The sequence below is a fragment of the Anolis sagrei genome, chromosome 1 (assembly GCF_037176765.1).
Source record: "Anolis sagrei isolate rAnoSag1 chromosome 1, rAnoSag1.mat, whole genome shotgun sequence".
NCBI lineage: Eukaryota > Metazoa > Chordata > Lepidosauria > Squamata > Dactyloidae > Anolis > Anolis sagrei.
In genome coordinates this window covers 56,694,235-56,719,952 of record NC_090021.1, presented here as the reverse complement: position 1 = coordinate 56,719,952, position 25,718 = coordinate 56,694,235, and the positions used below count along the sequence as shown (strand labels likewise).

Here is a 25,718-nt window from a genome sequence, read left to right as displayed (position 1 = left end):
TCATGGGATTATCTTGGTAGAATTTGTTTCAATGGTTTACCTAGCCTTCCTCTGAGTCTGCGAGAGTGTGATTTATCTCAAGTCACCTAGTGGGTTCCCATCACTGAGCAGGGTTTGAACTATGGTCTCCAGAATCATAACCCAATTCTGAAATCACTACAATGCACTGGCTCATGCCCTCTGGACTTCTTCATGCAGAACATGTACAAGCTGTAATTTCAGGGTTTCACACATTGTGATCTAGCATGTATTTGTGTTATTGTTGATGTGAATGTAAATACTGAATGTTAGATATGAAACGTTACCTTGAAATGTTGGTGAAAGTGAATCTACTTTCCTAGAGACGGCTGTATGTCCAGTTTGCTAGAGTTTGGGAAATAAAATATCAGGAACCTTAGAAGGGATGCCATCTTTCACAAAGTCACTTTGTCTCTCAGGAACGATCGGAACATCACAAGCCATATAATGGAATCCAGACACCACATAGCATTCGCTCTCTCAGCACAGCTATCGAATTCTTAATGGAAAAAAGTCATTGTTAAACTGCTTGCTTACAACTTCTTTTGGTACTTGTTTAGTCATGGTTGGCTACACCCTGGAAATTTTAGAAATGTTTTGTCTAGGAATTCTTTTCCTATAAATGGGCAATCCTTTGTATTGGTCAGCATCTTTCAACTCCAGAACTGCTGTCATTGATTTTGTTGTTATTTCGGTTACATATCCACAATTCATTATCTAGCAGCAATGAGCAGAAAATGACTTATTCCTACTGCTGGGATTAAAATTTAGTATTTATTTTGAAAAATAATGTTGAAATTCAGAGAGTTCCCCCGTGGTCTCCACTTGCAATTTCTTCTTTTTAAAGCATTTTCAATTGATGCTTTTGTAAAATGTTACCGTAATAGTGCCACTCTAATAGGGCATTGTAAAGTATGCCTCTTCCAGTAAAAAAGAATGGCTTCAAGACCTAGATGCATGAAAGGCCAAATAACACTTCTTTCTCTGAAAAATCAATCTATGATACAGTTTCAAATGTATCCTCAGTGTTGTCTGAATACACATTTTCTAATGGGACAGATGATAAAATTGTACATCTAGTGATTAGTATTTTAATGAACAGCATTACAAAATGTATACCCAGGTAATGCTGGGTACATATATGCAAGTTATTGATAAATGGTTGTTTTTACTCAGTCACAGAACAGATCATTTCCTGTTCCAATCTTGTTCTGTATGACTATTTGTATACTTGTTTTTTCTTTGATTAATGAAATCATTGATTATATATTCCGATAGATAAGCCTACCAAGTTTGGGAGTCTGGGAGTTCTCCCAGACTTATTGCTGAACCTGGAACCCCAGGTTTTAGTGGTAGCCAGGAGAATTTCTGCACAATTAAAACTGGTGCATCAGTTGTGTCCGTACCTTGGGAAATCAGACTTGGCCATGGTAGTCCATGCTCCAGTTACATCCCAAATAGAGTACTGCAATGTGTTCTAGATGGGGTTGCCTTTGAAGACTGTTTGGAAGCTTCAATTGGTCCAACGGGCAGCAGCCACCCTCCTCATTGGTGCAGCATACCAAGAGAGGACATCCCTCCTGTCGTGTCAGCTCCACTGACTGTCAGTCTGCTACCGAGCATAATTCAAAATGCTAGCTTTAGCCTATAAAGCCCGAAACAGCTCCGGCCCAGCTTACCTGTCAGAACATATCTCCCCCTATGAACCACCTTGGAGATTAAGATCGTCTGGTGAGGACCTGTTCTCGGCCCCACTTTTTTTGTAGGCATGACAAGAAATGGCATTCTCATTGGTGGACCCTCAGCTGTGGAACTCCATCCCCAGGGACATTAGATCAGCCCCCTCCCTCCTGGTCTTTAGAAGTAAAAAGAAAATGTGGCTTTATGATCAAGCCTTTGGAGAATAATTGTAGTGCAGTAATAGATATGGAATATGTGCATTGACTATTAGAATGGCTCTAGATTATAATTGTGGATGGCATGGTTTTTAATAGTGAATGTAATGTTTTAAATGTTTTAATGTGTATTGCTTTTAATTTAATTTTTTAATTTAAATGTTCATTTGAATTGTATGTTGTTTTAAGGCATTGAATAGTTGTCTATATGTTGAGTCCCCTTCAGGGTTGAGAAAGGTGGGGTACAAACAGGGTAAATAAATAAATAAATAAATAAATAATAGGACTTACATAGCATCCACCAATGGAATAAGTTGCATAGTTCTGGAATCCACCCTAAACAAAGCTTCGCACAAGCTTTAATATTGATAAAAAGACAAAAATAAAAATGCCATGTTGCTGGTGGAAAATCATTAAATTACTCATTAATTCATTAATACATTTTATATGCCACCCTCTTTCAAAAATCTCATATCTACAGGTGATGTTCTTTGAGTTCAACCATTAATCATTTTATCAAATGGCTTCTTTTTTAAAAAAAAGAAGAAGTCTAGTTCTGCTTGTTTTCTGGATTTGTCATTTGTAGTATAGGAAAACAAATTATTTGTAACTTCTAGCAATTTATTGAGAGGTAATAACACTTTATTGTCTTTGGCAGGTTGTCAAGTTATTAAGCAACAAAAGATCGCAAGCAGTTGGAATATTAATGTCCAGTCTTCATTTAGATATGAAAGATATACAACATGGTAAGTGAAATAAAACATCATTTAGATAAATTATTCAATAGAGATGGTTTGTATTCTTTTTCTCGTGAAAACCTCTGCTAGCCTTATTGGTCAATTGTTTCTCTGTTGCCTGTCAGCAGCATGGTATATTTAGCCACTGAATATAAACCTGAATATTTCCCCCCGCTAAAATCTAGGTTTTTCAGGAGGAATTCATTACAAAACTCAATAAACTGGAGAATAGCATTTCATTCAACTTGGGAAGCATATATTCCCAGAATAAAGCATTACAGATTCCTGTTTTCAAGATGTGTCATTGGAATTTAAACACTTGGCTTTCATTGTGGTTATCAACTTCCTTTTTAAAACTCAGGTTTTAATTTGCCTTATAAAATACATTGTATTCTTTTAAAAAAGGAAAAGAAAAGCTTTTTTGGGGAGTTCCACTGGTAGTGTAATCTTAAACGTTTCATATCAGGATACATCTTTTAAGGTGTCTGTAATTCTTCCCTCTCCATTGACATTAAAAGATGGCTTTACAAAAAAAGGTGAAAAGTGGAGCTCTATTTATACTTGCAGTTCTTTTCATGCCTGCTAAGGCCTTATAATAGATTTAAAGCAGATGGAATGGAGTTGTATAGTGCCAGCTTACCTATTAAATAAATATGGTTTCAAGTAAATTGCAGACTTCATAAATCATGAAAACATCTTCCTGACATCTTTCTAGCCTACCTGTTTTAATTGTGAATTTCATTTGCTGTTTTGTGGACCAAATTATACACAGGAAGGTTGCTGTGCACTGTCAATTTATGAGTAACATTTAATCACAACTTAAGCTTTTATTAAGTTGTTTTCATGGTTACTAAACTTCCTCAAGCTGAAGCATTTAGGCTGGTAGTCACAGATTGAGGCGCCAGTGCTGGCGCCAAGAAGTACTTGGTATTTCTAAAGCTGGCAGATGTAGTTCAGTTAAGTCATAGAGTGAAATCTGAAAACAATGATATGGTCCTTTCCTTCAGTCAAATATTCAGTTTGGTTTGAGTTAATAATGAGAACCTTATGAACAAAGGAGTCCGCCTAACATCTGTGTCTGTGGTAAAGCCAACACAAGTTGATTGAAAATTTGCTTGCTCAACATGCAGAGCTAACAATAATACGGCATGAATGTCAGCCATTGAAAGGGTCAAACAATACTATGCTTAACCTTTTATCCTATTAGGATTAAATGTGGGTAATTGTTCCTTTCTATGAAGTTTTGTGCAATGCTTTTTTTAAAAAAAAAAATCCCTGTATTTGATTTCTAGTATTTTGTTCTTGTTGAACTATATTTATTTATGAGGAACTATCCCCCCCACACACACGCACACAAAAACCTTAATACATACAATTCTGCAATAGCATAAGGAGCTTCATGAACACTGTTACAGTAAGTAGAGTTTGTGATGAACAGAGAAAAGTGTATAGGTAGCTAAATAGAAAGTCAATTCCTTGCACACATTAGATTATTCCCCTATGTTGCTGCAATTTCTGAATATGTTCTTAGTTTCAATTCAGCCTGATCAAATGAAATATGGAGAAATTCACCATGCGTTCTCTCAGTCCTAATACATCTTTACTCACCAGGAGAGTTCCTGGTCCAAGCAGAACTGAGTCAAATATTCATTACATGCAGATAATATATTCATGAAGATATTATCTTCAGAAGACTATGGAGATTTTTTTGGACAAAAATCCAAAATCTCATAAATATTAACCCCACTCTTGCTCTAATGCCAAGGAAATTAATGAATAGGATCCATTAGAAGAAATCCAATCTGTTCAGACAGAAATAGTTATTAATTTGTGTTGAAGCTAGTGAATGAAGGCACACATCACTGTATCACAATGGCATTAATATTCCACATAAGTTGATGAAAAAACATTTTCTTTATAAAGTGATCCCCAGAAATTGTCTTAGAGGTGATTTTTGTCATTTGGGGGAATTCTGAATGTGTTCTTCTTAGGCACACAGCATTTGCCATTGAGGACAAAGAGAGAATAAGATGAAATATTTGGCTCAGTGGGATTTTTTTGTTGATGTTCTTATTTGTATTTTGTAACGGATAAGGAGGAAAGACCCCTGAAAATCAAAAAACCCTCTCTCCCACACTGAGTTCTTAGTGTACCACCCAACACATTTTTGTGGTGGAACAGTTGGTACCATGAAAAGATGAACATATTTCACACACTATTACTTCAAAAACACTTTCATTACAACATAAGGAAACATGAACCAATTCTGAATTATTATAATATTTGAATGAAAACTGGATAAATTGGCCTGAAAGTCTCTTATTCAAACATACATGGCCAATATTGGTCTTCTGAATTTTCATTCCGGCATGTCACCAAGAATAGAAAGAACTAAGAGTTTTTAAGGAGCATTACAATAAACAGTCTATTTTTTTTCATAACACATCTCAGAATCTCCTAACCAATGTGGTCAGTTTGTGTTCCAATCAAACTTCTTCCTGAATTCCTTGGCATCATGATACAATAAAGGATTTTTCACTTTCCTCTCAGCTGGAATCATGTCAGCCTCCAGATGCTGTTGAGCAGCAGGTTGTTGCTAGACTGCAACTCTCTACCCCTACCCAGTACAGGTGGGAGTTGCAGTCTAGCAACAACAAACTCTGATCAATCAAGCCCTGATCTAAAGAGTATTGTCTACTGACGAAATAATGTGGGATTTCTATTAGATTAGATTAGATTACAAAGTGGAGAAGATAGGAAAATTAACCATTTCAAAAAGCTCTAGGCTATGGATGTCAAAATCAATTTCATCAAAGGCCACATCAGCCTTATGGTTACCTTCAAAGGGCTATTGATACAGAGGGTCAACTATATTTTTTACAGTGCTCTTTAGTTTTGACCAATTTGGGTCCCCATATGTTGTTGAATGACAACTCCCATCACTGTTGATTATCCACCATGTGGACTGGTGATAATGGAAATTGCAACACAACATCACTTGTGGGTGAGGTTGGGGAAAGATTAAAGGACATTTTGAAGTAAGACTTCATATCTAGAAGCCTTGATCTAAATTCAAACCTCACTATCCTGACTGAACAGAACTGCAGCCTTTTAGATGTTATTGTATCACAACTCCCATTAGTTGTACTCATGATCTCTAATGATAAGGAATACAGGGGTTGTAATCCAGCCCCCGGAAGGCCAAATAAAATGGCATGGTGAGCCAGATCTGGCCCCTGGACCTATCTGAATCATAGATGGCGTCTACATCTACATCGCTGAACTTATCAAAACAGATTTATCTCTGATTTTTCCAACATACTTTTCTAAGCCAAATGGATTTTTTTTAGCTAAGAACAATAAGAAAACACAAAGAACCCATGGGACTTCATTTCTTGGCAGGATATTTTCTAACTCTATGATCTTATATGGCTCATATAGCTGTATCAGCTAACTCATTTACATGTAATAGGATTCCAAGACATAGCCATGTTATTCGGCAACATCAGTAATAAAAAAAACCTTTGTAGTACTTTAAAGACTAGCTGAGAGAAAGATGTTGATAGTATAGGCTTTTGTAAACTAAGGACATCATCACATGGATTGTTTTCCCCATTGTAGGACACTTCTGGTCAATTTCAAGGACGAAGTGGCATAGAATCCATCAGAGGACATTTGCCTACTTCTGGCTGTTATTAATTGCCTTTCATCCTTGAAATGGAACAGAAGTGTGCTGAAAGGACCTGAGCCCCTGGCAAATGCCAGAACTGAAAAATACATGTGATATGAAAAACACATGTGATATGGGTGAAAACTGGAAGAGAAAAACTTGTGATGGGAAGACAGAACTTGAAATGTGACGATTGAGGATCTAACAGTGCCATTCCCTTGGCTAAACAGATGCTCCCCAATGGCTTCTCAAAGTCCATGTGATAAAGTCCTACCTCTACCTCTTTAGAAGTATCTCAAGATCTAAACTTAGTCTATGAAAGCCTGTGCTGCCAACTTCTTTCTCTCAATTTGACTCTAAGGTGTTACAAAATCCCCTTTCATACATATGGTAGGGATAGAAATATTGTAAGCAGATACATTTAAGCAGGCCATATGGCTTTTACCCCTCTTTGAATTGGTCTCAAGAAGGCAGTTTCCCAAAACCTAACTGGTTTCAAATGGTTTTTAAAGCTTTTGAAAGAGGTTTTCTCCATAAACAGGCACTTTTGCTGAACTCATATCTTTTAGTAATACTTTAAGTAGTTGTTATTTTACATATACATTGCTATTGCTAACAGATTTTCTTTTCAAGAATTGTGGGAAATGCTGTTCCACGTTGTTCATTGCCACTGTCAATGTGTGTGTATGTGTTTCATAGTTTTCCTGGATCACTTAAACTTATCAATATTTATGTATTTCTTACCAGGCTTATTCACATCAAACCATTGAACAAACCTTGCTCACTGTTGTCTTCTCCATGATTACTCATTCCATTCTGAGAAGGGAGTTATCATTTTGATTAGGAGGGCAAGCACCAACTATCTTTTGCATATGGGAATTTTTTTAGTGTGCCCTGAAAAAAACATAAGTAGATAACCTAAAGCTGCACTGAGATTTTTCATCCTCTTCTTTTTGAACAATGTATGGAAGAGGAGCAAAATTCAAATCCTTCCAACTAGGAGGAATAAGAAAAAATTCTGGTAGCTGTTGGACTAGATGGTACTCTCTTCCAATCCTATGGATTTTTGAATTATTGCCCATTTCAGCAAGACTTTGGCATACCTTCCCTTTCAATTAAAGATTCTACCAAATTTTGTCCATGTTGATTTTGAAAATTTTCACTGCTTATCTGAATAAAATGGAAGCACAAATGTTAGCATCCATAATCTTTTAACATTTCTTACTTATCTAAGTCCCATGCAAAACTGTCAAAACCAGAATTTGTCTCCACACCTGAAAATATTTAGTAGATCAGCATAACTATCAAGTCAAAATCAGTTTATACATGTAATTTTTTTGGGAGGAGGGGATCAGCATTTGTTGAGGAGCTTAAACAGAGGTATCACTTTCTTTTGCTTTCAGATTAACTCCAACTTGTGCCAGTCTTCTTATTGGGTTTTGTTTTCCTAATTCATTAAAAACTTTCTTTCTCATTCCTCTAAGTCTTATAGTATGACTAACCCTAACCCTATCCCAAGGCCACCCAGTAGATGCCCAAGGTTCAAATCCTGGTCTTCAGGATTCTTAGTCTGACACTTGAATCATTGTACCATCTTGGTTCCCATACATATTTTTCCATCTAAAATTAGATTCTTAGCAAACATGGATTTAAAAAATGATACTGCCGGCACAATATCTAGTTTTACTTTCAGATGCCTTATTAGCATTTGAGAATTATGAACCATGACCTAACTCAATTTTCCAGTCCCAGCAAGAATTGACCCTCTGAATCAATGTGAGTTGCATAAGTCTTGATTTGTTTTATGGTGGGTGATCATGTCATTTCCAACATATGGTGACTTTAAGATGACCCCAAGGTGAATCTATCATAGGATTTTCTTGGAAAGTTTTGTTCAGAGCCTTTCACCAAAGAGCTATACTTCAAGAACCCAACTTCTTAAAGAGAAAATGAATCTACTATAACCCTGGTTTTAGTAATGGCACGAAATGGTAAAGCTTCAATTGCATGCTAAAAGCTCAAGGGCAGGTTTATATGTGAAGGCATGCTCTTTTAGATAACCTGGTCAGAAACAGTTTAGAATTTTATAGATCAAAAAACTTACCTTGACTAGAGCTTGGAAATAAACTGGAAATCAGTTAGTGCAAGATATTGTGATCATTAGTCAAGAACTCCATACTTCCACCATCACATGCCTTTTGGCTGTTGTACATGAGATAGAAAGCAAAAAGTATTTGATATTCCTGCACCTCAGCATTGCAGGTGTTATGGCTCTGTACCTGGACAGTCTTACAAACAATATAGGTTCCTGAGCAAAGCAGTGCACTACTAACAGGAATAACATTTTAAATTATTGATAAAATAAACATATATTTATTGGTACCATGTAATAAATCAACCGTGTCTTTTTCCTCACCACATTCTTATACTTCCTCTAACCCTTCACACAAATAGAATTCTTGGAACACAAACAGCAGAGGAACTGCTTCAAGTAAAAGAAACACACACTGACAGCAATTGTTGTCCCCAGCCATTAATTGCCTCCTGTGAATCTGCTAAAATATTCTACTTCCATAACATTGCAAGCAATAAAAACAGGAAAAATTCTTTACCAAATGCAGCCATGCCAGCTCTCTTCTAGAAGTCACAATTTTTCTCCTTTTACTGAGTTAGCGGAAGATTTGAATGTTGAGATGATCAGAAAAATAATGCTAAATTTTGCTCTTCATAGATTAGCATCTGACCCCTATACACGTCGGCTTGTCCATGAGTTAAGATAGTACTGCTTGGGACTCAGGGCATGGTAATATGAAACAAAAATGTGTGAAGCTCAGATCTGTAGTAGTGAGTCACGTTTAATCTGCAGGCTGCTTCACATACTGTATGTACAGAACATTATCATGTTGTTGTTTTATTGTCCCTTTTCACTTAAGTCTGTTGCAATTTTTCCTTGACTATTTCTTCTAAATTTGACACACCTACCACTTTATGTAGCTTCTCTCCCAGCTTTTTGCAGACTGAAATTCTAATGCATTTAAGCATTTGATCCCAAAACCAGTTGCATTTTGAGAAAATTGAATTTCTGTTTGATCGTTCCATCCATTCATCCATATGTTTTTGTAGTCTGTGCCTAAAAAAGTGGTTTAAAAATGAGTTAAATACAGTCACAAAATAAAGCTTTGTTCCATCCATCCATGTATGTGTATTTGTAGTCAGTGCCCAAAAGTGTTTTTAATAGTTCACTATAGTCCTAAAATGCATGCCTTGCTTGGATTTATATCCTGACTTTAAAAGTAAGATCAGTTTCTATTATCTTATTTAAATCACCCATGTGAGCTTTCAGAAGATCGGGTTACTGTGAGTTTCAGTTTCAGGAGATTAACTATCAACAGAGTACAACTATTACAAACTATATTTGATTATTTAACTGGAGATACTAGAGCACTAAAATATACATCATCCATGTTTAAATTAACATTTAGAAATTGATCTGCATTCCTAATTATTCATATTGGTGACAAAGTTTAGGTTCAATGTTTTTTTTTCAGAAAAAAGTCTTAATTTCTTAACCAGATTAGTATCTTTTGTAAGAACAATTAGAATATTTCTTCAACAGACACTAAGGTCTTTATCACATGCTTCCCCCCTCCCCCGGTTTCTAAACACATAGAATCTATTGAGGGTCCTATAGAAATACATTTTGAAATTTCAGTATTTTGAATGATTACATTGATTTTAAAAAAATATCATACCAGGCTCATGAAGGAGGATTTTGAAATAAAAATGTCAATGCTTGGCTGGGGACTTTAATGATTTGTTAGTCCCTTACCAGGCATTGATAGTTCTGTTTTCCCTGTCTGTACTGCTTGCTTTTAAAGTTTTGGACTTGTGCAATGCAGAGTGCTGAGATTGGGAGGAAAGCTCAGTATCCCCAGAGAGGTGTCTCTTTAAGATTAGTGCCTCCAGAGTAGCAGAATTTGAGTAGACCCAAGCCACTGATCTTAGCAGGAACTGCACTTGCTTGTGTGATAAATCTGAAAATGGATGATTTTGAGAGAAAAGGCAAGAAAGAACAATATGTGATAAGGAATAACAAATGGAGCCATGCACTTTGTAACTATGTGCTACAGGACTAATGCAAGTTGTCTCCTTAATACAACTTCCAAAATAAAATAAATTTGGTTGTCAGAATTCAGAAACTTCAAAACACTGAATGACTCTCATCAGACAAATTGAACAAAGAAATTATTTTGTGTGATGAAATTGATCCCCTGTTACTGGGTGTAATTTTGGTAGGGATCATATAGGATCATATCATCACAGGTGTTCACTTGTGACCAAGTATAATTGTCTTCCAGAGGTAGAGTATTGGTGGTGGATTTGTATGGAACTGTGAAGACCTAGTCTGGATCCACATGACTTTTCACATTGAAGACATAAATTTCGCGGTGGAAGGTGGTCATAACAAGGATTTGTTTGATGTGCCTTCTTCTTGTTTTTCCTTTCTCCCTGTGTTCATGTCTCTTCCACATCCTAGCACTATTGGTAACAGTGGATCTCCAGTTACACTTCTTGAGTGCCAGCATTGTACGACATTTTAAGGTTAGCTTTAAGCCCATCTTTAAATCTCGTTTGCTGTCCACCAACATTACATTTGCTATTATTGAATTGAGAATAAAGTCACTGCTTTGGAAGATGAAGATTTGTTATTTGGACAACATGACCACTCCAGAGAAGTTCACAGTGAAGAATAATTATTTCAGTGCTGGTGGTCTTTCCAGAATGCTCACATTTGTCCACCTGTCTTCCCAAGAGATTTGCAGGATTTTTTTGAAGTCAGCACTAATGGAATCTGAGAGTGATGTTTCACAGGCATACAAAAGATCTGAAAAGACAATAGCTTTATAAACAAACATCTTGGTATCACTTGTATCCAAGATACCAGGATACCATATAGGATCAATGAGTAAGCAAATAAAGTGATTAGTAAGGTAGTAGCTTATTTGTAGGAATGTAATCCGGTTTGTCCCCATATGGTAAATCAGAAAGGATAGCAGAATATCATATAGGATCATTGAGTAAGCAAATAAAGTAATTAGTAAGGTAGCAGCTTATTTGTAGGAATGTAATTTGGTTTGTCCTCACATAGTAGAACTGAAAACTTCAGAACCATTATCCTTGACATTATTCATCATGTAATAGCATGCTATTTTTCTTCTCAGTCCCAGGGAATATTTGTGAATTTTTATAAGTGGTTTGTGCTTTTTCTCTCTAGAATTTCAACTGTTGGAAAATGTGGTAGCTTTGCAAGGGAGCAGGATAAGTGTCACAAGGAGAAACAACAGCTATTTTCCACAGGCATAAATATGTTAATTATTTGTTAATTCCTTGTTTAATTTCATTTTCCATAGTTCTGTTGCAACTTTCCATTTCAGTCAGTAGAGTCATTGGGCTGGATCCACAACATGAGTACAGGGAGGTTGGTTCTCTTTTTTTAACTTGGAAATTGCCGTATAAAATTTGGAGGAGTCACAGCAAGTTTTGAGCCAGTTAGGCGGGTGCAATGCCTCCCACCAATGCCTCCCACAAGGTTGACCCCTGAGATTCCTGCTACTCCTCATCAACATTATTCCAACTTAAAAGGTAGTGTGATGTTTCAGCCACCAGTTGAGTTTTACAATAATTGTGTCCCTCCCAATGAATGTTGTTGGCATTTGCCAACAATTATAACCTGAACATAATTGTTTTCTAAGATTTGTGGTTAGCTGATGTTAATGTAGATAAAATAAGAGGTATGTTTTCAAGTACAGGTTTGTCACTGGTTCATCAATTTAGAGAAAAATTGTCTGAGTGTATTATTTATTTATTTACTATATTTGTATACCACCCTTCTCAGCCCACATGGAGTTTCTTAAAGGTAGATACTGTTGAAATGGCAATAGTAGTTAGGAAGTTAGGAATATGTTAGGATCAAGTCATTGATGTATCATGAATGGATGTTTTCAGCATTTAGTGCCATGGTTATAATAGAGTCATATAATTAAAAACCCTCTTCTGCAAAATAAATAAACAATAATGAATGTGACACTTTTCCTTCATCAAGATAGGACATAGTGTCTCTTTCTCTCATATGGAAAGGGATGTCAGAATAACACAAATTCCTATGAATAAAAATTGATGTCTGGGAAAATATTTTCACATGCTAGCAATTGGTAGTGTTCAGACAAGAGTATGGAATCCAGCCGGAGAAAAGCATTTTTCTCTTTATCCCCTTCCTGTCATTAACATTGTGCCACATATAAACAGAACCCATCTGAATTTGACACATTACGGGTTGTAACAAATGGAATGTTACCTTTACTAGCAGGGGCTTTTGAACTTGTTTAGTTGCTTGGTAGTAATCTGCTTGACTGGTGTCATTTAATTATTATTATTTAAATTGAGAGGTTGGTGCCATTTTTTACTCTTGATTTTTAGAAATATATATAGTATCTACTTTTCTTAAAGGCTCTTTACCTTCCACCACTGCTAAATCTGCTCTATCCCACCTGTAGCATCTGAAACTACTCATTCTCCAACTTTAGCATTGTCCTGTTTTTACGTTCATTGTTTGAATTATCTCAGTCCTATTTTTTTAATTTGGGTTGTGTAATACGAAATAGAAGAAATGAATTGCTGATACACAGGTGCACATACATGTACAAGTTTTAAAAGAAGGAAATATTTTAGAGAATTCACTCAGATGAGAAAAACTACCTTGAAGTATAAAGAGTGCTTCAGTTAGGTGGTCTGGTCACATAGTTCATAGTAATCACTCACAGTTCCACTGAGAGTATGGAGTCAATGGTGAAGAATTTAATTTTGCCATTCACTTAGCAACGAATAGTTTCATTAAGAATAAGGATCTGACAGACCTTAGAGACTCTAGGCACAAGTTAAAGTGCTGCTGATAATTTATGGAAGGTCTGCGTGGTTTGGTTCTAGAAATTTGAACAGTTGTACTCTCCCTACATCCTCTACTGGTCATGTTCCAGTACATACACCACATTTGCAATGATGGAAGCTATCCATTGAGAATGCTTAATTAGAAGTCAGTCTAATTAAATATGAGGCAATATCACCGCCCCCAAAGCTAATGAAGTCCTAGGCAGTTTTAACAGAATTATGGTGCCCAGTTTGAGAGAACTAGTAATTTCACTCTATTCTGCTTTGGTTAGATGTCATCTGGAATATTATGTGTCTGTTTCTGGGCTACACACAAGAGGATCTGTCCAGAAGAAGATAACCAATATGTTGAAAGGTATAATAAGTGCTATGGTTCAAAACTGAAGGGCCATTGACTTTTATTTAGAAAGATTGCTTTCTCGGTCAGTGAAATACCAACTGTGGAATGTTATTCTCTCAAGGTATGTATTGTGCACTTTACATGCTTTGTTTCAGTGATAAAATTCTACAGTCCAACATTTCAGTTTGTTACTATAAACAACACCCATCTTGATCAAACTACAAGAGAGGAGATTCCATCTGAACATGAGGAAGAACTTCCTGACTGTGAGAGCCGTTCAGCAGTGGAACTCTCTGCCCTGGAGTGTGGTGGAGGCTCCTTCTTTGGAAGCTTTTAAACAGAGGCTGGATGGCCATCTGTCGGGGGTGATTTGAATGCAATATTCCTGCTTCTTGGCAGGGGGTTGGACTGGATGGCCCATGAGGTCTCTTCCAACTCTTTGATTCTATGATTCTATGATCACCTCCATTCCATGTCTTAGGACGTGTTGCAACTTAATAGTTTCTAAACACTTTGTAAGATATAAAATTTGAATCAATATCTTTTACTTTAGTAAATCTTCTTTGCCATCATCTACACTGACCATTTATTGAAATTCAAAGCTAGCTTCAAACTTCAGCAGCCAGATAACAGTCTCCCATAAAAATGCATGAAAGAAAACCCTTTAAGTGCACCAGTGCTCTGTGGTTTGTGTAATCACCATTTGGGCCTCAAGCTGGTTCCAGGATTTCCTATGGAATTATGTGCACAACAAGGCTGCTTTCTTCAATACCACTTTGAAACTGCATTAAATGGATAGTGTGGATGGGGCCTTAGTCAGTGGAAAGCACTAAATCAAATATATGGTGAACTCAGAACTATTATTGGTCCAAAAGTTATTTCAGTATAATTTTGTTTTATATGTCCAATGCTGTAGAAAAGAAAAGGTAGATCTGTGCTCATGCTTTAGAAACATGTGCATCTCTCTTTGGGAGCTTCCTACTTTCTTCACCCATGTTTGTATCACATGCCAAACTGAAATAAATGTTATCTAAATAATTGAGATAAGCACTGAAGGGTTGTATGGTCATATCAACACACCTCTCAAGAATAGAACTGCAATATAATCTCTCTAGATCAAACAGTCTACAATGGTAATCATGTTTGCATTTAAACATTTTATTCTGAAAGGATTACAGTTCAGAGCCCATTTTCCCTCCCTATCCCCAGACAAGAAGGCGGCATACTGACTCAAACAAAATGTATTTTTTCTCCAAGAATTTAGCTTGTACAAATTTTATAAACAAACTGTATAGGTGTATGAAGTTTTGGCTGATTTAATCAGTAACTTATGCCTTTGAATTTATATAAGCTTGTTTACTCAAAATTGCCTGCATTGGAAATGTTTATACTAAAAATACCTCTGATTTTATAGCATTTTATTTAAAACCTGTATCAGTGTAACCTGATTGCTGTGGAATATAACGTCATGGGCACAAGGTACCTACAAAATTGCTTCTCTCTTCCTCATACATATGCTTATCCACATTCATGTGTTTACCCTGATTATTTACCATAGAGAATTCTCTCTTGAGACTCTCCCCAAACCAGGATTCCATAGTTCTGAGCATCTCAGTCAAAAGGGTGTCAAACTGCATTTATTCTACAGTGTAGATGTACCCTTGGATGAAGGACACATCTACACTGAAGCCTAGGGAGCATAGCAAACCCATTTGATGGCATCTTGGGATAGTGACAATTACGCCCTAAACAAACAAACAAACAAACAAATAAATAAATAAATAAATGCTGCACATGAGAAGAGTGGGACATTCATGGTATTTATGACCTGATTGCCCCTCTATATATTTTCAGCTGTAAACGTGACCACAATCTCACCCTAAATTCAACGTGAACGTCTCTGGTCATTTTGGGCCCAGGTTGGAATTTTCTTCCCATGTTGTGTTTGAGGAATTTGGACATTTGGCTAGGATCAGAGAAGGGCCATAGTCTTTAAGGAAATCTTGAAATTTCACTCTCACTGAGAGGCCATGCGATTTTGGTGAGAGAGCCTGAGGTTCATCTTGCATTAGTGAAGAGAACAAACCAAATATTTGGACTGCTCTCAGGACTCAGGGGCTGTGCCCAAGGGATGGCTGCACAAGTAGTCTGAAGGTGGCTATCTGATCCCAATTGGACCCACAACATTTATTTGATCATATTATTAATCATTCACTAATACATAGCAAAAAGTCTTTTCAGAAGAAAAAAAAGAAAGCTGCCATAACTCCCTGGAAATAAATTCACAAAATATTTCAATGAGTCCTATAATATTTTCCCCCTTTCCTGCTCAAGGGATGTTCCTTGTAAATACAATAAATGAGATTTTTAAAATTTTCATTTCTTGTATTCAGCATGTTGCCAGTGAGTTGTTAGCTAAGTCTGTCCTCCCAGGTGGATATGTTTTAATCTGTTTTAGTCTGCTTATATGTTTTTTTTCCAAGACTGTCTGTTTTATATGGGGACCAGTGTTAAGACACAGGATGCAGTTGATTTATGTGTTACTGTTGAAATATTGAACTAGATAACAATTTTGAGCAGTATTATCTTCATTTCTTTGAGCCTTTGTAAAATTGATAAATCAGAGCATGAAATATTATTTCTGAAAGAGTGAGGCAATGTGATGGTTTGATTGTTGGGCTACAACTCTGGGAACCAGGTCTCAAATCTCCACTCATCCATGGAAATCAACTGGCTGACCTTGGGCAAGTCACTCTCTCTCAGTCTGAGAGGAAAGCAAGGGCAAGAGATAAAGGGTGCCTGATAGAGGTCATAAGACAGAAATTACTGGAAGGGACACAACAGCTTTGCTATCCACACCATCTATTGCTCCTTACAAATAGTATGTATCTCATATAGTTCATCCTTGCAGTTTTAAGTTGACCTACGTAAGTGGATATGTAGTAGTAGTGAGAGTCTTTTTCCTATGGATCACCTCTAGACCAGGGATGGGCAGCTGTGAATTATCCAGATACTTCAATTACTTCAGTTTCCACTGTCTTCATGTGCATTCATCTCTTAATTTTAAAAGCAGAAGTGGGCAGAAGATCATTTTTGGAGGGAGGTATAATTTCCAAGGGAGTGTTCCAGGAGATCTCAAAAATGTGGGACTACAAAATAACATCGGAATACATAACTGGTTGGTTCTGGGTTCATAATTGTCCATTATGAATGCTTGAAAAAGTATCAGCCATTAAACATGCCCTGAAAACCCTTGGACATTGTGTTAGTCTGTTCACTTCATGCTACTGCCCCAGATCCTTCAACATGACTGGATCTCCAGACTGGAATTTGTAAGGCTGGACTCTTATTATGGTCTTGAACAGGAATATCTTGTATGACTGGGAAGCTACTTTTAGTGAAGGCAATAGGGATGGAGAGCCAGAGAAAGAACTAGGCAGAGAAACAACCACCTTTATATAGTTCTGCTTTATATAAAAGTTAAGGTCATGCTTTTGATGCTGAGATTTTTTTTAAAGGCTTTCCTGACTGTCGTGATATGAAGAAATATAAGCAAGTAAATTAAGTAAAGGAAATAAATATCTTTTCACCAGATAAAATTTTACCCAGGTTTTGTAGGGTTGGGTAGATTATGGAGAAAGGGGAGGGGGGGGGATTGTTTTTAAAAAGTAAATGAAAGAAAACCAGGATCAGCTTGATTGTCTTAGGAAACCAGTACATTACTTAAAAAAACGACTGTTCTTTTCATCTAGTGTTCTTTCCTTCAGTCTGTGCTGGACCCTGCTTGGTGCAATCAGAATTGCTGTTCCTTTATTTATGTGTTCTTTTATTATACTGTAACTACAATTATGTTTGAGACCTGTAGGGGGGAAATGTGATGAGTCCCAGACATAGTATTTTATCACTGAATGCTTTACAGCAATGAAAAACAAATGAGCATGAATTATATTGTCTCTAATCTTGAGGTATATACACAGAATCATTTAGCAACAGTGAAAGGGTACTGGTTTTTAGAAGATCAAGTAATCTGATTTCAGGATTCTGTCAGAGATCACAAGTGGGAGTGCTGGTTAGGTTTTGCATTGGGGCATGTTTTCCCTTGGAGGTATTCTAACAAATAGAAAGCATAAGGCAAAATATATTGAAGAAAAAGAGAAAACAAAGTTGCAGTGGAACTTCATTACTACTTCCTCACTTCAAAGGAAGATTAAGGTGGTTCACAAAAAAGTAGTAAAGGCAATTCTTTTAAGAGAAACAATAGGATTAATCAAATGGGATAGAAACATCCAAAATGAATAGAACTTATTGCCTAAAATGCATTATGCACTGCCAGCAAATGAATGACAGCAGCAGAGTCTTTGTCCTCTAGGAAGGCACATTGTGAGCATTTCAAAAGCAACTGATGACAAGCATTCCTCCTACCTGTTTTATGGAGCAAAGCTTAGTATATGAATGTATACCCCTCAGGCTATAAAACTGTTCCTTATAAGAAAGTGTGAGATCATTCTTTTTCCATAGATCACATGAGCCTGTAACTATCATTACTTCCACATTAGCTGGATTCAGCCTTAATTTCATACTCTCCATAACACCGGCTTGCATTAATTCAAAATTAAAAGTCTGATTTCACATCTAAGATAAGAAATGAAAAACATTTGGTAATATGAGAAACATCATAATCTAGACCTTTCCACAGGTTCACAAAGATGTTGAATAGTACCACAACAAAACAGGATCCTTGTGGTCACTACAGATACATCCCACAAAGGCTGTGTCTGTCATTTGAACTGATTTTGAGGTGGGAGTAAAACAGTCCTTCCACAAATGCCTCCTGCAGAAGAAAATATTTTTGGATTGGGTTTTTGGAGTTTGAGGATTTAGTGTTACAAATATGCTGATGAAACCAAGGTCTATTTGTGTTTGCCATCTAATCCCAAGGAATCTGATTCAGATCTGTTAGAATTTGTCAACATTTATGGTCAGGGCAAATACATGAAAGATTAATCTTGAGAAGATATATATTTTCAGTAAATCAAATGTCACTTTAAGGAATGTGGATTCATTCTATGCTTGAGGAGATTAAACTACCCCTGAGCATTGCCAATTTTTAATTTAGATGTATTCTTTGTTTACTACTTTGGCTGGGATTCACAACTTTGTGCAAAGGTCTGGAGCCTTTATTAACAACAAAGTTTGCTTTGTGTTTTGGGAGAAGGGAGCATAGTGGTAAGCTTTAAAAACAATTCTACATCACAATCCATTCTGTAGTATGCATAGACACTCTGTCAGACAGACAGAGAGATTTTTCATATTTTTCCTGTTGAATTATCCAAAATGTGTTAACCATAATAATCTTTTATTTCCTTTTGAAATCAGTTCAGTTGAGATTACTCTTCATGAAGTGACTAACTATATGGGTTTTTCATATAAAAAGGATAATAATTGATATATGTGGTATAGTATAGATGTTGATTGAGAATAAGAAAGGCATTTTTACATACAAGAATTAAATTTGAAATTTCAGTGCACAAAAATGCAGTCCTTATAAGGCATATTGAAGAGCACTGTTGATCTATTGATCAATCCATTAAAGAGCGAAGGTAAAGTAGTGACAAGTTCCCTTTTTGTCTCTCTATGTGTATATGCAACAGATTGTTTGCAACAAACTTGTAATTTTCTATAATGCCATGGAACTTGGATATAAAGCTTATCTCTGATCTTTGACTTTTGCCAAACTCATGGGATTTTATGTGAGATTTCTAGGAGAAAGTAAATATGAGTTTTCTGATGAACATTTGACAACTGGCTCCACCAGTATCCCTGTCTGTTAGTTGATGCAGCATTTCCCAAGGCATTAATAAACTTTTAAGCCATAAACTTCAAGACCAGCTGGCCATAAAAACAATTGTACTTAGTTTTTCCTTTGCCAGTGGATTATCATTGTGACATATAATCCTTTTTCATTTGTGTCTGTCTTTTCCACAGCTGTTGTGAACTTGGACAACTCTGTGGTTGACCTAGAGACTCTTCAAGCCCTTTATGAAAATGTGAGTAACAAGGCAAAAATGCACATTTACTAATTGTTTTGAATTAAAGTTGAATAAAAGTTTTGAATATTTTGATGAAAACTATTAGTTGCCTTGAATGTATTGCCATAGCAGGACATTTTTAAAGTACAGACCAAGTAGAAAACATTAGGTAGGAATTTAAAGACTGTTACCGATGAATTGATGTTAACCATCAGTACACTAACTAAGCAGATCTTGCCCTGTCTGAAAAAGGACAAAACACAGTGCATAAACAACTATGTTAACTGTCCTGAGTTGAATGGGCAACCTAGACATCCCTGAACAGACTCAGAAGTGGAGTTGGCAGATCAAAAGACAACCTGGCAAAATGGCACTACCTACAAAAATCCTCCACCTTGTGTGACTGTGGAGCAGAACAAACAACTCTGCATCTGTATGCTTGCTCACAATGCCCTGCCTCATGCACAGAGGAAGAATTGTTTAAAGCTAAAGACAATGTGGTTGCTGTTGCCCATTTGTAATCTAAAATTATTTAGCTGCTTTTGCTCCATTTATTTTATCAGTTTTATACACTTGATCTTAGCCAAAAGGCCGAGAAGCGAGTTTTATACTTATTTATTTATGCAGTGCTTTTGACATAGAATAAATAAATAATTGTCTTGATAGACTTGCACCAACAGAACAAAGGCAAGGAGTGGAAACTTCTGGAAAATCTCCATAACCCAGATGAATCTTGAGATATCCTCCCAAAGTCAATTGGTTTATATCCTAAAACATGCTGTCTAGCATTACAGCAAAGTACCTTATTCTCAGACATTACTAAAATCAAACTTGTACTGAATCTGTTTGGTGCATACTTTACCAAAGGGAAAAAAATCATTATGTATTAGCTACTTTGTATTCTGATTGAATTTACTGTGTAATATTTCACATTGACTGAAAACTAATAGACCAACACACACATTCACTGTAAAGTTGGGTATAAAAATCAGAGTTGATGGCTTATAAACAATATCAGTGAATTGTTGGAATACTTTTCCACCTCCTCTTCCTTTGTCATTGGAAGCCTTCGAAGAAACCATGATATTAAACCATGGTTTAAAGTTGATTTATTATCTTGGCTTGATTTGAAACAACTAATGTTTTGATTAGAAAAACATGGTTGGATGATTAATTAGACATTTTCTGTTTCAAATATAATTCATAAAAAAGCAAATATCATTCATACTAAAGACTATGCTTTTAAGGGGAAAAGCTTGTTAGTAATGGAGCTTAGTAAGTTGAGAACTGGTGATATTACTGTTTAGGTTTTGCCTCTCAGAATAATTTGTATAGATGCAACAATGCATAGTTTCATTGTACCTGAAGTGCTGATGATTATATGTTAGTTTTGTTTCCATTTCATAGCTCATGTTTTAAAATTTACAAATGTAAACTGGGAGAATAACACATGATAGTGATGAGAATGGCTTGTGATGTTGAAACTGCTCATGTTCCACTATAACTCTTGCTGAATCTCTTTTTCAGTGAGTGTGTGAGTGACTGGGAAGTGAGAGATATCTTTAATGTCTTGCTTCCCATTGTGAACAACAGAAGCTTAGATACGATTTTCCTCTTGTGATACATCTTGGTCACTGCAGGATGCAAGCAAAGTCTATTTTAATCCCTTCCTCACCACTGCAAAGAGAGTCCATATAAAGAAATGCTGTCATTGTGGACACTTTATCTGTCTTCTTTACAAAATTGTAGCTAAACAAATCACTTATAAAATTTTAAAATAATTGCTGTAAGAGTAGTCTTTATAATTCAGGGATGTTAATCCAGTTGAAATCATTTTGAGTGATTTTGCATCTTTCCTTTCAAACACCACTATAGTTCCTTTCTGACAAATTCAGTGGAACACAGTTCCTTCTTTCTCCCACCAGCTTTCATCAAGCTGTCTGCACACTGTGTACATGAAAGGAGGTGTTGCAGAAGAAAGAGGGAGTGTGGGCAGGTGAGATCTCACTCCAAGGAAACATGGATAGCAATACCATCACTACACTTTATTGAATTATCAGTAATCTTTAATAGAAATGTCAACACATTTTTTAAAAATCCAAAGTAGATGTTGGTAAGGAACCAGGAGGACATTGTTAGGACTGCAAGACATAAAAACATCTAGAAACAAGAGCAAGGGGGAGAAGAGACTGGGCACACATCTCAGCATAAGAAAGACAACCACAAATCAATTGAACTGGGTCACTTTTATAAGCCTTCTGAGTTGATTGGAAGCGTAACAAATTTTAAGTTAATTTTCTTGACAAACAAAATACTTGGAAAACATTATTAGCAAAATATTGTTTGGATCTTTGAGGAGTAACTATTGATATAGAAACCCATTTCTGGAATGACACATTTGGTTTGTCTAAATAGATATTTGTTTCATCCCCACGTTTTGAAGTACAGTCTAATTGAAAGAAACCAATACATTTTAATTTGATTTGATTTGATTTGTCTTTGACAACTCTTACTTTGCTTTGGGCATCAACCAAACTTTTATGAATGAATCCAGTTCGGTAAGAATAACAAATCTCAGCTGGAACCCTACATAACTATAGCTGATGACATTTTTGAAAATTAAACTTAATGTAGAATTGATCTATAGTTCCCAGCCAGCATCACTACTATGCTTTATGCTTTGTAAATTGTGACTCAAATACTAACCTTCTGAGCTTAGGTTTCACATGAAAAATGTTTAAAAATTGGAATGGAAACATCCTTTTTGATCTTTTTGCAGTTAACTACCAAGTACACCTCTTGTTGTTTCTAAGACAAGATAAATTATTTCATTTTTAAGGTATGGCCTGAAGAAGAATCACAATATTTGTGTGCTTTAGACTTCAACATGCCTTGTCAAGTGACGTGGCTATTTCCTATTGCTTTTCACACATTGCATTAATTGTCAGATCTGAAAATGCTTTAGTGCACAGTTGAAACGTTGTGGTGCTAGTTCTCAGACATTTCATTTGATCTCAGAAACATATGGGAGCATTTGTTTTATGATCTTTCTTCAAAATGTAATCACTTTTTGCTGATTACATATGTTTGGCATGGTGCTTTTCCTTCAAGATGGGAAAGACATTTGGGCAACCTCCAAGTCTAAACACACCCTAATTTCAAAAGCTAGAATCCTGAGGGCTCAATTCCTGTTTACTGAAGAATTAAAGTCTTGTTAAACTGTGTAGTTACTAAATACATCTTAGTCATTTCTTTGTTTTGTTTTCCATTTTAAAAAGCCCATGCAGTTTATTTAAGCTTATTGACCTGTATTACTTTAGAATAATGAAAAAATGCTATTGCATTACAAGACCATCAATATTTCTCTCCTGCATCCTCTTGTTCATGTGGGATTTCTGTATTATGACTGGACATATAATTACAGTAAAAATTATTTAAAGAGGCTACAATGACAATTTCTTTACTAACACTCTTTGTAGTACTTATTCAAAAAGCTATTAGTATAATTCCATACAAATAATAAACATGAAATTCCTAATTGAATTTTATGTTAATTATTTGTATGGAATTATACCAATAGCAGACTAAATAACTTTAATTATGAACTACTGAAGAGAGTGGGATTTTATAAGTGTGAATTTTATAAGAATAAAGTTTTGAGAATGGGTTAAAGAGAAGGAGGGAGGGAATGAACAAGTTGGGAAAAGATAATGTTGCTAGCTCAGTGGGAAAAGAAAAGTGTATGAAAGGTGGAGAAAGATCAGGATGACATGGAGAGGGAGAAGCGCAGGAAGGGGGAAGTGCAAGAGAATTGTTTTGGAGAACAGGATTGTTTTGGAACAGAGAGAACCAAGAAGCTCTGGAGAAGGACAGGAGATGAAATGAGCTAGGAGGGAGGAGTGCAGAGAGGAAAGAGGGAGACGTTTGATTGCATGTGTGTGCGTGTTTACTTTACTTTGGTCAACTATAAAACCCATTATGCAGAACAGTCAAGTGTGGCACTTGAATAGTGTATTTTGCAAATTAAACTATTGTATTTTAAATCTCCTTAGCTCTAATGTCTGATTAGAATATAGATATCATATATCCTCGAGTATAAGCCTACCCAAATTTAAGCCGAAGCACCTAATTTTACCACAAAGAAACCAGGAAAATATATTGACTCAAGTTTAAGCTGAGGATGGGAAATGCAGCAGGTACTAGTAAATTTCAAAATAAAAATAGATACCAAATATTACATTAATTGAGGCATTAGTGGGTGAAATGTTTTTGAATATTTACATCAAACAATTTGATGTAAATATATAATTTAAGATAAAACTGTCCAACTCCAATTAAACCATTATTCTAACCTTCTTCAATGTAAATGTGCTTACTAGGCATGGTTAGGTACCGTCGGAACCTTTGTAATTCGGAATAAATTAGAAAAAAATACCTTTTTGAAGCTATTTTGAACTTTTTTAGGAAACCGGAAGTCCCTTTGCCATTTTTCTTCCGATTCAGGAAGTGAGTCAGAAACAATTCAGTTTTTCCCCCTGCTTCTGGTCCCTGGCTAGGCTCAAGCCAGAGAAGCCAGTTTTAAAGCCAGAGAAGCCAGCTATAAACCAGAGAAGGATTAATTTTCTCCGTTTGCTTTTCCCACTTCTGGCTCAAGCCAGAAAAAGGAAGGAATTTCCTCACCTTATTTTTCCCCACTCCTGGAGTAAAACAACTACTTTCAAAGTAAAGAACACCCAATGAAATAGGAAGTAACACTTTCAAACCATTAACAAAAGGATTTGAAAGTCTCAGGAAGTTTTAAAAAAATTTGAACATTTTTTTCTGTGAAAATCGGAATTGACTTTAGAATTGAACCACCAGTGCCCCCTATATCCGAACCGAGTTTTGAACCATTTTTTTAATCCAACAAGCCTAGTGCTTATGTAAACCTTCCAATAATAATAAAGATAATAAATGTAATAATAATAATATAAATAGAGTAAAATAATAAATTTAATAAAATAATAATAATAACAGAGTAAAATAATAAATAACTTCAACTCGAGTATAAGTCAGGGGGGCTGCTTTTTCAGCCTAAAAAGGGGGGGCTGAAAAACTCAGCTTATACTCAAGTTTGTATGGTACTAAAGATTTTGGGGGCCCCCGGTGGCGCAGTGGGTTAAAGCACCGAGCTGCTGAGCTTGTTGATCGAAAGTTCACAGGTTCGATTCCAGGGAGCAGCGTGAGCTTCCGCTGTCAGCCCTAGCTTCTGCCAACCTAGCAGTTTGAAAACATGCACATGTGAGTAGATCAATAGGTACCACTCCGGCGGGAAGGTAACGGCGCTCCATGCAGTCATGCCGGCCACATGACCTTGGAGGTGTCTATGGACAACGCTGGCTCTTCAGCTTAGAAATGGAGATGAGCACCACACCCCAGAGTCAGACATGACAGGACTTAATGTCAGGGGACTACCTTTACCTAAGCCTCAACACTACAACAAGATAGGTGGAAATTTAAGGTTACATTGAATCATTGACTTGGAAATGGTTGGAAAGAAGAAATCTTCCTTTTCAGAGCCAAACCTTCCCATCTTCACCATTCTATAAATAGGCAAAAAGGGAAAATTTGATATAGTTTTTAAAAATTCTCTCATTATTGATGAAGTATCCAACCCATCTTAATTTCTCACTTGTTGCTGTTCACTTGTTTAAAAGAAAGATGCAAGGTTTCTCTATAGCTAAGAAGAGCTGAAATATAGAAATAATATATTACCAAAACAATTTGGTATTTTTATAAGTGATGTCATGACTGTGACAAATTAAAACACATGTATTTTGGTACAATCTTTAAAGGATAGAAATCTACTTCATGAAAGATCATGTCATGTCCATTTACGTCTTAAATAAAAAAAGAATGTTTGCTCAAAAAAATAATATAAAGACCCCACTAAATATTGTTCAAAATTGAACATGTGTTTAAAATTTCATATTTTTTCCGGGAACATTTTACCAATGTAATTTTTTTCCTTTTAAAAAAGAACTATATGGATAATTGCAATTCCTATAACTTGAAACCTTCTGATGTTTACAGGCAGTGGCCTTT

The 25,718-nt window shown here is 36.0% G+C and overlaps 1 protein-coding gene across 2 annotated transcripts in view; it reads left to right on the top strand.

The window, feature by feature from the left end:
• Window positions 1-25,718, top strand: part of FMN2 (formin 2) — a 187,865-nt gene that overhangs the window by 93,240 nt on the left and 68,907 nt on the right. For both annotated transcript variants that reach the window (XM_060753881.2, XM_067464831.1), the window contains 2 exons: window positions 2,572-2,659; window positions 19,591-19,652. In XM_060753881.2, the coding sequence (XP_060609864.2) occupies window positions 2,572-2,659; window positions 19,591-19,652 (150 nt within the window). The remainder of the gene's footprint in view (window positions 1-2,571; window positions 2,660-19,590; window positions 19,653-25,718) is intronic.